We start from the raw sequence: 12,170 nt of genomic DNA on the forward strand, positions 1-12,170 counted from the left end.
CTCGTCACATTCAGACTCATCATCAGAAACCTCATTATCACTAAGGGTTACAGCCATAGCTTTACCCTTATTTCTCAAGAATGTAGGACATTCAGATTTAACATGACCATACCCTTGACAACCAAAACACTGAGCACCCAAAGAATTGTTTGAAGATTGACCTACTTTTTCTCTAGGTTTTTCAAAGTTATTAACCTTAGTGGGATCATTCTTCCTAAAGTTTCTAGATTCAGCAGTGTTTGTACCTCTTGCCCTTCTATTTGTATCTCTCAAAAAGTTTCTAAAATTCTTGGCAAGGTAAGCTATCTCTGTAGCAGAGAGCTCATCATCAAATCCACCAGCCTCAACATCATCAACAGACTTAAGAGCCATTGATTTGGATTTGTTTGTTTTGGGTAAGTCAGAATTATAAGACTGAACAGATCCTACAAGCTCATCAACAGGGATGGAGTCTACATCCTTGCTTTCAGTAATGGCAGTCACTTTGGGTCTAAAGTCTTCAGTTAAAGATCTAAGTATCTTTCTAACAATTTTAGGTTGATCATAGATTTCACCCAAATTAAAAGCAGAATTAACAATATCATTTAGTTTGGCATAAAATTCATCAAAGGATTCATCATCAAACATCCTAATGCTCTCAAACCTAGAAGTTAATTGCTACAATTTGTTTATTTTAACTGCCTTTGTGCCTTCATGCACAGTTTGGAGGATTTTCCAAGCAGTATGAGTAATCTCAACATTAGAGATCCTCTTAAATTCCTCCATAGAAACAGTATTGAAGATGACATTCATAGCTTTGCTATTGAAGCCTGCTGCTTCTTTTTCAGAAGTTTGCCACTCACTCACAGGAGTAGTGGGCTTCTCTCATCCGTATTCAACGGAATTTCAAACTCTCTCATCAATAGATTTTAGGAATGCTTTCATCCTTATTTTCCAATAAGCATAGTTATTCCCATCAAAGTGAAGAGGAACAACAAGAGAGTGTCTATGCTCCATGACAACAGGGGTCAAGGATCAACTCAGAGATCAAAAATCTCAGACAATAGAGCAACCTGCTCTAATACCACTTGATGGAAAATTTAGACCTCTTAAAACACAACCAGATTGAGTAGCCTAGTTAATTAGCCAAGTTGTTACTTAGTCAAATTAAGCAATTCTATGTTAAAACAATCAAACAATCATATCAAGAATATATAGCAGCGGAATAATAAATAACATATGATATGATCACCCAGGAAAACCAAACCGATAAAAAACCTGGGGAGGATTTTACCCACCGATCCTCAAGGCAAAACTGAGTCCACTATGAAAGAATCGAAGTTCATACAAAAGGACTTATAAGCTCCCTGCTTGACTTCCTAATGCTACCTACCAGTAGAACTTACTAACACGACCCCGTGCACGCTCTGAATCCACGGACTCCTTCTTTCTTGATTTCTTCAATCAGCTACAAGCACCCACGCTTGATATTCTTTAAGTTTCAATGGTAGCAACCAAGTTGATCATCAAGATGTTGAAGTAATCTCAATCTTGAAAACCCTAAGTTTTGTGTAAAGGAAAGCTCCTCTAGATCTCACAAGAGATTTACACAAAACTGCAATGTATGAGCAACAATACAACTGGAGCAACTCTCAAAACGTGGCTAGGGTTTTTCCTTATATACCTAGGGCAAAAACATAAAACCCTAAACGTTTAATGAGTTAGGGCTGAGTTCGAAAAACTACAGAAAACGCAATCTGGTCGACTTTCGATCGATCGAATCTATTTTTCGATCGATCGAGTTAGACTGAAATGCCCCAATGCATCTACAGTCTCTCGATTCCAACTTTACAACAATTAATCAACTTTGAGCATACTTTAACAAGACTTAACATATTGTTTTGATCATGGTTTGCCAATATTACAAATTAGAGTTCTAAATACATAAATTCCTAAACCTTTAAAACCTAACATTTACATTCAATAAAAAGATATTGAGTAAAGTAGGCTACAACCAATTTTGTAACTAAACATTGTCCTAAAATCAACTTTACATAGATAAATCTCAACAAAGCTCTTGAGTTCAAACAATACTTAGATATCTGCAATGTTATGGATCAAGGGTTTTCTAAGTCCCCAATTCACTTGATCAAATTTGAGGCAGATTAGTGACCTTATTTTAGAAAGAATTGAAAGGTGTTTTGCTAATCCTTGTTAGAGGGTGCTTTACTCGAAGGCCTTAGTAACTCATCTTCCAAGAACGTTCTAATCACTGTCCTATGTTGGTTAATTTAACATTAGGCTTCCTAGACCTTTTATATTTAAGTTAATGTGGCTTCATCACTCTTCCATCTTAAGTATCCATTTGGCAAAGATTATTTTTGCCAACTTATTTTACTATTCAACTTATTTTTGCTACTATTCATGGATTCAACTATACTATTTCAGCTAACTTTTACCTTTATCTACAGTACTTTTAGCAAAAACTTTTCAATTTCAGCAAAATAAGCAGATCACCCTAAATATGGTGAAGGAGGCTTGGTCTCTGGGTTTCTCTTTGACTTAAGTCTTCTTGATCATTTTTTCCTTTTTGTTGCAAAAGCCCAAGACCGTGGAGTTCTGGGACAAAAGGACAACCATGTCACTAATTTTTTTTTTTTTTTTTTTAAGGTTATATTGATATGATAGAATTTCAAAGCTATATATTTTTCATTCGACAATAAGAGACTTTATCAATTAAACTAACTAGAACTCACATGTTATTAAAATTAAACTTTTATGTTAAGGCAACATGGATTATTAATTAATATATCTTTATGGTAACACTTTTGCAAGCACGTTGTTATGGAACATAGATATTGAGTCAAGATTATGACAATCATAATTTTAAAATCAAATTTGTCTATGTTAGCATGTCTTAAGTTGTTGCCTTTACCCCATGTACAAAGTGCTTGGAGGTCTAGGGGGAAATGATTCGAACTGCAGGATTAGCAGCATGTTGTAATTATTTCTCAAAAAAAAAAAATTGTTGCCTTTACAACAATGACAATCAAACAATATTTCAAGTTCTATAAATATCTCGTAATTTTTAGTAACTTATTTACTAAATATGATATAAAAGATAATTTTGGTAACTTTTATATTAAATGTGTGATAAAAAAACTAAAAATCACATTTTTTAAATTAAAAAAAAAAACTAATTTTGTTAATTTTTTTTTTCTAAAAATCAAAGACAAAAGGAAAAATTAAAAGTTGTTGCCAAACTTTAAAGTTATATTTCCTACAAGAAAGCCAAACCACTTTAGTGTCAGGGTGTTGGTTGGTTTCCAAATTCTATGTCAATTTTTGCTTGTCATCCATTTGAGATGAATCTCTCTCTCTCTCTCTCTCTCTCTCTAGAAGATCAATGCAAATATTAGACTATCAAATAAACCTCATGTTGGAAAGCATATAAGTTTATTTAGATAATGAATATATGATTCTCAATATATATATATATACAAAATTTAGGTACAATACTTTAGGTGCTGTTCTTAGATTCTTTTCTTCAGATTCAGCCATGTGACTATCTAACTAAAAAATACACTTCCAACCTATGAGAAAAATTCCACACAGCAAAATCTTAAAAAGAGAATCTAAGAAATAGCACCTAAATATTGTACCTAAGTTGTGCTCTATATATATATATATAATTATCATACACATACCAAATAAGATATCAAAAAACCTCTAAACACACTTAGGCAAAAAAAAAAAAAAAAAAAAAAACACAACATTGTTAATAATCTTTTGGTTAAATAACATTTTATAATGCTTTTAATGAATATATCTAAAGTTTGAAATCCTCTCCCTCACTTAAAATGTATTAAAAGAAAAACTCTAAACACCACGATAGGTATTTGTTTCCTTATTTGATATTTTCTTTCCTTACCAACATGATATTAAGTAATATAAAGAGCATTAGAGTGGGAAACAAAATCAAAATAGCATTTTAATTGTATTTTGCACTCTTTCTCTCTTTTTTATTTTAAGAATCTAGACACTCTAAATGTGCTTGTGAGGCACAACTCACAATCACAATATGTAATAAAGTAACTATTAGTAGTTGGAATAGTGGAAACGTGGGAGTATAGAAAATGGGCAAATGATAGAAAAGTAGAAAGATAAAAAGATTTAGTTTCCTTTCAAAGGTGTTTGATTGGGAAGATGGAAAAATGAAAAGATGGAAAACTATGGAAAATGAAGTTGATATAAATTTAGAATTATGTTCCTATTAACTAAAACAAAAGGCAACACATTTTCCCCTTTTCACTTCTATTTTCTCTCTAATTTAGAGAAATCAAGTTTTGGCTGGCTCGAAGCGAAAAAGTCAGACCCCACCATTTTCTACTTTCCCCTCCTCTCCCAACCAAGCCCCCCCCCCCCCACACCATATTTCCTCCAATTTTCCACTCCTTTTTTTTTTTTCATCCTTCCTAAAATCATCCCAACCAAACATATCATCAGGAACCATGCATACCCAAATTACTGCTTGTTATCTCATTATGATATCAAAATTTCATCATCCTATTTTCTCAGCAAATGTTGTTTCCTCAATGAGAGTGTTATTCACAATTCCCCCATGTAAGAGCATTCTCATCAAAGCTTGTATAAGGGCTAAAATGCTATTTTAGTATCTGAAATCACAAAAATGCTGCTCCATCAAACATGATATATCCTAAAAATTTTGTCATCTTGCTATAGTGCGCTCTCAAAAATGAGAGCACACTATAGCTCAAATCTTTTATAAAAAAAAAATTTATTACTTCTCTCACTGTAGTCTTCTTTCTTTTTCTCTCACCGGTATCACTTTTTCTCTCATTTCTTCTTTCTTTTCTTCTTTCCTTTTCTCTCACTGGTCTCACTTCTTTCTCTTTTCTTCTTTCTTTCTCTTTACTTCATTCACCAGCATCCACAACTGAAAACCACAGTGGTAGTGGTGGTGTTGAAATTTTTTTTTTTTTTTTTTTTTTTCGGTGGTGGTGGTCTTGGTGGATTGTTTGGGTGTTTTTTTTTTTTTTTTTTGTTTGGAGGTAGCTTGTGATTCTGATGGTGATTGTTTTGGCTAGTGGTGTTGGTTTATTTTAATGGGTTTTGTGGTGGGTTATTGATGACAATGGTTGTTGTGGTGTGGTTTTTTTTTTTTTTTTTTTCGTGGGTTGTGGCTGTCTCAATGGTGGTGGTGGTGGCTGATGGTGGTTGTTTTGGTTTTTTGTGGTGGGTTGTGGCTGCCACGGTGGTGCTAATGGTGGTTCTAGTTTGTGGTTTTTGGTGGTCCGGTTTGTGTTTTTTTTTTCCTCCAGTGGTGGTGCAGTGGTGGTGCAATGGATGTGGTTCTGATTGAAGTTATGGCAATAATGTAGTGGTGGTTGAGTGAGCTATGTAGCTAGTGGGTTGTGGTGGATGGTGGGGGTTTTTTTTTTTTTTTTGGATGGTGGCTAGTGGTTGAGTGGATTTTGTGGCTAGTGGGTTGTGGTGGCTGGTTTTTTTAGGTGGTGGTGGCTGGCGATGGCTGGCATGGCTAGTGGTGGGTGTGGCCTTGGGTTTACTAAGCTAAGGGATGAGAAAGAAAGATGAGATGTGAGTGGATTGCTTCAAGAGGAGAGAGAGACAAATAAAAAATTAATATTTTAATGAAGTGGTAAAAAATATAAAATCTTTGATGTTGGGTGTGTTGTAAAATGAGGTGTTAAAATTGATAAACTAGGTTTTTGAGATGGCAAATGCTAAATTTTTTAGAAGTTTTGATGAGAATGCTCTAACGGAGAGGACTTAAATTGTAATGCACCCCTTTTTTTTGGGTGACAAATGACAATAACTAATGGAATTGTTTTAAAAAGTTATATCTAAATAAATAAATAAATAATTTTAATTGTACTTTGTAAAAGTGGTGTTCAAAAGGGCTTTACTTAAATGGGCAGTCACCCACAAAAAGTAATACTGTATTGTAGTAGAGAAACTAATTCTAAAACAAAATTGATTCAAAGAATTAAAATAATTAGTGAAATTAAGACCACAACCAAGTATTGAATGAATTAGTGTTTACCTTAAAACAGTTACAGCTTGAGAGAAACTCACTTTGTTGGACTCAAAATGGGGTGTTGGTTTGAATTATATTTTTTATAAAAAATAAATTTAATTTTAAATTAATGAAAACATGGGGTTTAATTTAAAATTTAGACAAAAATATGATATATACCCTTTTAAGTTTGGTCAACTATCATTTTGATACTATAAGTTTAATTTTTGTTATTTGCACTTGTAAGTTCAAATTTGATGTCACTGTTAGTCTTTCATCTATTTTGTTTTAAAGGTTGCTAAAATGTGAAAAAAAATTATATTACCAAAATGACAAAAAAAATAAAACTCACAAGACCAGAGCAAGAAACCGACCAAATTTAACAAGAGTTATGGACAAAAAAACTAACAATAATAACAAATACGAACTTACATAACTAAAATGATAAAAATTAAACTTAGAGCACTTACAACAGTGGAGCTGCAGCAGTGGAGCTATACTTATTTTTTTTACCTTCATTGCTACAGTGCACATCTATAAATAGATGTGCACTATAGTTGAGAGCTAAACAAAAAAAAAAAAAAAAATTTACTCCTGGCTTGATTAAAATAATAAAAATGGTTCTCTCTCTCTCTCTCTCTCTCTCTCTCTCTCTCTCTCAGTGCTGAAGCTCTCATCATCTCTCAAAACTCTCTCAAGCAACTCTCTTAACATCACACTCTCAAGCTCCCTTATTCACTGTCACCGGCCCGACTCATCCTTAACGTCGCCGCCACCAAAGCTAGATGTCACCGACCCACCAGCCATCTCAAGCCACCAATCAGCCTCAAAGCCACGCTAACATTCGCTTCAGACCCACGCCGCCGATCGGCTTAGACCTACTTCTCTCTCTCTCTCTCTCTCTCTCTCTCTCTCTCTCTCTCTCTCTCTCTCTCTCTCCATTTTAAGCTCCAATCAAGTCCCACATTACCCAACTCACCTCAAATCAGAGCATTCCGTTTCGCTTTGCACTCATCATCATTGTTTATGATCACTGATCGATGATCGACGTAGTCTCATCGGCTGATACCGAACTGGACAAAGTATCAGGCATGGGTTTCGGTTTGGCTGTGTTGATTTTTTTGGGTTTTTGTTTTGTTCTTCTTCACTGATTTTGATGGGTATGGTGGGATTGTGGTTGTGCAGTGGGTTTGATGGTGGTTGTGATGGTGTGTTGGTGGTTGAATGAAATATTATTTTATTGTAATGTTTATATTATTTTATTGTAATAAAAAGTAAAATAGCTCCACTGCTGTAGGGTGTGAGAAGGTAAAATAGATAAAATGACTTTTTGTGTAGTTAAAAAGCTAAAAATTTAGATCCACCGCTATAGATGCTCTTACATGACGAAAATGACATTAAACCAAACTTAAAAAGGGTGTTATATGTATTTTGCAAAAAATTTAGGTGTTTGAACTTCAAACTTTGAAAAAAAAAACTTTGAAACGAAATTTGGTCTTTTATTTAAATAATAAGGATAATAATTAAAACAAAAACAAAAACAAATCCTCAAATGCAAAACAAACCCACCCGGCCAACACACACCCAACACACACACCCCCCCACCCCCAAAAACAAAAATCCCAAAGCACCAAACATTTTCGGCCCAAACAGCGAGAGAGAGAGAGAGAGAGAGAGAGAGAGGCAAATAATCAAGTAGAGAACTGAGCAGCAATGGCGTACTTCACCGCACGGCGCAATCTAGCATCACTCCTCACCCGAACCCTTTCTTCTTCTTCTTCTTCACTCTCCTCTCGTTCTCGCTTTGCTCTCACAACCCTCCTCAATCCCCAACTCCAGCTCGCCCCGGCCTGGTCCAAAACGAACCAGACCCGACCCAAAACTTCTGGGTCGGGCTACTCGCCCCTCAACGACCCGTCTCCAAACTGGAGTAACCGCCCACCGAAGGAGACGATCCTCCTCGATGGCTGCGATTACGAGCACTGGCTCATTGTAATGGAGTTCCCCACTGACCCTAAACCCTCCGAGGACGAAATGGTCAATTCCTACATCAAAACCTTAGCCACTGTTCTCGGAAGGTACTGCTTTTTTATTTTTGTTTTTGAGTCACATTTTTATTTTTGTTTTGGATTTTGGTTTATTTATTTTTGTGGTTTATAGTGAAGAGGAGGCGAAAAAGAAGATATACTCAGTTTGTACGACCACCTATACTGGATTTGGTGCTTTGATTTCCGAGGAGCTTTCTTATAAAGTTAAAGGTAAAATCTTTTCTGGGTTTTTATAAATTTTGGATTTTTTAATTTATTTTTTCATTTTTTTATAGAGCCTACTTGATTTTATTGTTATGGGTGCTTAGGGGTTTAGGGTTTAAGGGCTTTTAAAAAAATTGTTTTTAATTTTAGTTCTTTACAGACAGTATCAGCAACATATGATTAATTGTGATGGCTGCTTTGGGGTCTTTGAATGAAGGGTTCAAGGGTTTAAGCTTTTTATCGGTTCCCATTTGTGGGTGTTTGATTGAATTTGGCTTCTTTTTTTTTTTTTTTTTTTTTTTGGGGTTCTTTTGAATAGGGTTACCTGGTGTGCTCTGGGTGTTGCCGGATTCGTATCTTGATGTGCCCAACAAAGATTATGGAGGTAAATATCGTTTGAAGTTGAATTTTATTCGATGTTGACTGTAGTAATTGTTTTTGGTATATGATCTTGTATTGTCTTGTACTTATCTTTATCTTGGTTTGAGTTTAGGGGATCTGTTTATTGATGGGAAAGTCATACATAGACCACAATATACTTCTGATATGAGACAGCAAGCAACTAGGAACAGGCCTCGCCCACGGTATGATAGGCACCGGGAAACAATGCAGGTTCAGAGGAGAGAGATGCACAGACCTAACATGGCCAATCCCGGAGTGCCTGCACAGCAACCAACATCAATGGATAGCAGAATTCAGCTAGAGTAGAGGGAGGAACTTCTCAATGAACAGTGGCAATATTAACAGGGGCAATCCTTGGTAATATATGATATTTGGAATTTTAGAATATTGAATCAAATTTTGATGTTGTATTTCTTATTTGATGCATAGTGACTGGGTTCCCTATGTTCCATGTCAACTTATGCATATTATCCAGCATTTTTATGAAGACAACAAATGTGAATATATTGTAGGAATGCGCTTCCCTTCTTACGACTTCTACAAATAAAGTGTGTTATTCAGCAACACTGATCATGTACTCCTCATCATAAACTCTTTTCCTTTGATCTTCTTCTTTTTTTTCTTTTTCTTTTTTTCTTTTTTTTGGGGGGGGGGGGGTGGTTTGTTGATCAAAAATGGTTCTCTATTTTTTTTTTCTTTTATTTGTCATAGATTTGGAAACATAATTTAATTTTTTTTGTTTTATTTTATAAGTTCTTATGTCTAAGTGACCGATTGATTGTACTTGATTGATATTGGAATCATTCTGCTTCAGGTCTTCTGGGAATGGTGAAACTGTTAGTCATCTTTACATTCTTTTGTGGACATATGTTGTAAGGTCTAGGACTGGATCATGAATACTCAAGTCATAGCAGGGTCAGTGAGTGTGTGTGTTTTGGGAGTGGGTTGGGGGGGGGGGGGGGGGGGGTTAGGGGGTGTTGTTGGTTGGAACTTGGTAGGTGTAAAAGGGGATGCTTATATCTCAGTGTCATTGGTACACGTGAGAGCTGATGCTTTTTTCCTTTAGCAGAGACAACTATATACAAAGACCAAAGTAGAGCACTAGGTGATAAGATGACATTTAGGATTATATATATATATATATATAATTTTTTTGGTTCCAAGGGGTAAGAGGAGATCTGAATTAGTGATCTCCACTTTATAAAATGTGGTCTTCATCTGATTGTTCTATTCCTTGGAGTAGGGAGAAGACATTTATGAATATTATATAATAATAAATGCCAAAACAAGATCTTGGCACTAAATAGCTGGGATGAGGCTTTGTGAAGTGGAATTGCCTGCTTCACAGAGCCTGACTATCTGGGTGTATTTTTTTTTTTTTTGGTCTTCTCTCTTCATTTCTAGAAGAATTAAAGAAAATAGGGGTGGAGGGAGAAATAGGTGTTTAGAGTTTTGAGGCATATATGTGGAGAATCAATGATTAAAAGGAAGCACGTTTTAGGAGGATAAGAGATGGTTTTGGTACTTTAAAACCTTTTATATATGAAAATCGATAGACAAAGCTTCTGTTTGTTTTACACTTTGAAGCTTTATGAGAAATTATGAATGAAGAATTTGCTGCAAAATTCATTCTTTAAAGCTTGGTTTGAGAGCTGTTTGTTGTACTTGGGAAGGTTGGAGCTATAACTATGCAAGTATTTGGACTTGGCAAGTCTATGCTTGCATCTCTTCCACCTGAAATCTCTTAGTTGTTATGATAACCTTATAAAACCGCCTTTATTAGTATTCAAGTAGAAATCACTACTATTTGTTCAGGCTGCACTGACTATGACTTGGATGAAGGCATCACGGGTTGGCTGCAATCTGTTATTATGTACTGAAATTGTGGGCTTACCTATATAAAAAAATGTCATTGTGGACTAATAAATTAATGTTTTGATCTCACTTTGGCATGTACTAATTGGATTAGGCTATAAAAACGTGTCTGGAAAGCACAATTGTATTTGTAACTACTCCTTTTGGAGTATTATGCAGATGTGGTTATTTAGTTGTATATGTAACTAATATCTAGGACAAAAACTTAGATATGGTTATTTAGTTGTAGAACATTTGTCCTAATTAAATTTAATGTTTCAAACACATAATTGAATTGCTTTTGATATCTTTTTGGGAAAGATAATATTGTTTGTGCTATTTTGGTTATTGAAGACAAGTGTTTGTGTTTAATTGGGCATCTGCTCTGCCTAAGGAACGTTAACTTCCCCCTAGTATTTGTTTTGTTCCAAATAAGTTTCATGATTATTATACTGATGTTGTACTTTCTAGTTTCTTAGCTATTAGAAAATCCCCTTTTGATTTTTGTGTTCTTGGAGGATCGAAGACACTTATAATTCTCGAAATTTGGATGACAAGGTTGACCCTTAACAATATTTATTTATGGAGCTAGACAACGTGGAAATCGTTTTGATTGTCATTGTATTGGTTGATGAAGGCAGGGGCGTGGTTGTGAATTGCGATGGCACTAGCCTCACTCAGAAAATGTTAAATGGTTGAGTTATCCTACTATGGCGAAATTTAAAAGTAGAGCCCTCATGTAGAAGTTGGCGTATTGGTTAAAACTTGGGGCTTAAACTACATTGAATTCTCTGGCCAAAAGATATTATTTAAATACCTTATGAGATTTTAAAGCTAGATCTCACAAAATACAGGGCTTGCTTGCCATTTTTCTATAGAACAGTAAATCTATGTCTAACACTACAGATGAACACAGCGGTTTTTTTCTTTAATTTTATGCCTGGATCGTGACAATTGAATTTTTATATAAAATTTATCACGTTTTAGTTAGTATTAATTCATCAAGTTATGCCTTAAATATCATTTTTGTTTATTGTTGGATGATTCTTATTATTAAGTGAAGTTGCAATAATGACTTTGGTAAATTAGATTCTATTATTAACTCAAAAATAAAAGATTATATTGTTTTACACTATAAATTTATTTTATTCTTGTCATAGATTGTCAATAAAATTTTTAAAAAACTACGGTATTGTACTTATTTTTTTAAATATTATAAAAATTTTTATATACAGATATTGATATTTAATTGTTAAAAAAAAAGAGCTCAAAATCTTTTTCTGATGTAAAAATAATTGTAACAAATTTTGTCCGTAATTAAAACAATACATGCATTTGGGGAAAATTAGTCTTTTTTTATATAATCATGAATTATTAAGATTATTTTCATAATTATTTTTTGTATTATTTAATTATTTTCTAACTTTTTTTTATGAACTTCTAGTTGATTTTTGAGATTTCATATAAATTTTCTACATATATATATACTAGTTTTATCAAGTGATCTTATTTGAAATTCAGTTAAACTTTTTTATTCTGCTCTCATTTTTTTTTTTCTATTTAGATTGATAGTTTTTAGTATACATTTATAGTTACAAAAATTTACAAATAAAGAAATATTATTA

At 34.0% G+C, this 12,170-nt stretch overlaps 1 protein-coding gene across 1 annotated transcript; it reads left to right on the forward strand.

Annotated features, from left to right (window-relative positions):
• Positions 1–7,640: 7,640 nt before the first annotated feature.
• LOC112009901 (multiple organellar RNA editing factor 3, mitochondrial) lies at positions 7,641–9,257 on the forward strand. Its single transcript, XM_024042258.2, has 4 exons — positions 7,641–8,115; positions 8,198–8,295; positions 8,609–8,674; positions 8,783–9,257. The coding sequence occupies exons 1-4, from the start codon at positions 7,751–7,753 to the stop codon at positions 8,995–8,997; spliced, it is 744 nt and encodes a 247-aa protein (XP_023898026.2). The 5' UTR covers positions 7,641–7,750; the 3' UTR covers positions 8,998–9,257.
• The last annotated feature ends 2,913 nt before the right edge of the window (positions 9,258–12,170 follow it).

Source organism: Quercus suber, unplaced genomic scaffold (genome assembly GCF_002906115.3).
Source record: "Quercus suber isolate HL8 unplaced genomic scaffold, Cork oak 2.0 scaffold_61, whole genome shotgun sequence".
NCBI lineage: Eukaryota > Viridiplantae > Streptophyta > Magnoliopsida > Fagales > Fagaceae > Quercus > Quercus suber.

Coding starts and splice junctions, on each gene's coding strand:
- LOC112009901 (XM_024042258.2), top strand. CDS start 7,751: ATGGCGTACTTCACCGCACGGCGCAATCTAGCATCACTCCTCACCCGA. Junction 8,296..8,608: donor GCTTTCTTATAAAGTTAAAG/GTAAAATCTTTT, acceptor TCTTTTGAATAG/GGTTACCTGGTGTGCTCTGG. Junction 8,675..8,782: donor GCCCAACAAAGATTATGGAG/GTAAATATCGTT, acceptor GTTTGAGTTTAG/GGGATCTGTTTATTGATGGG.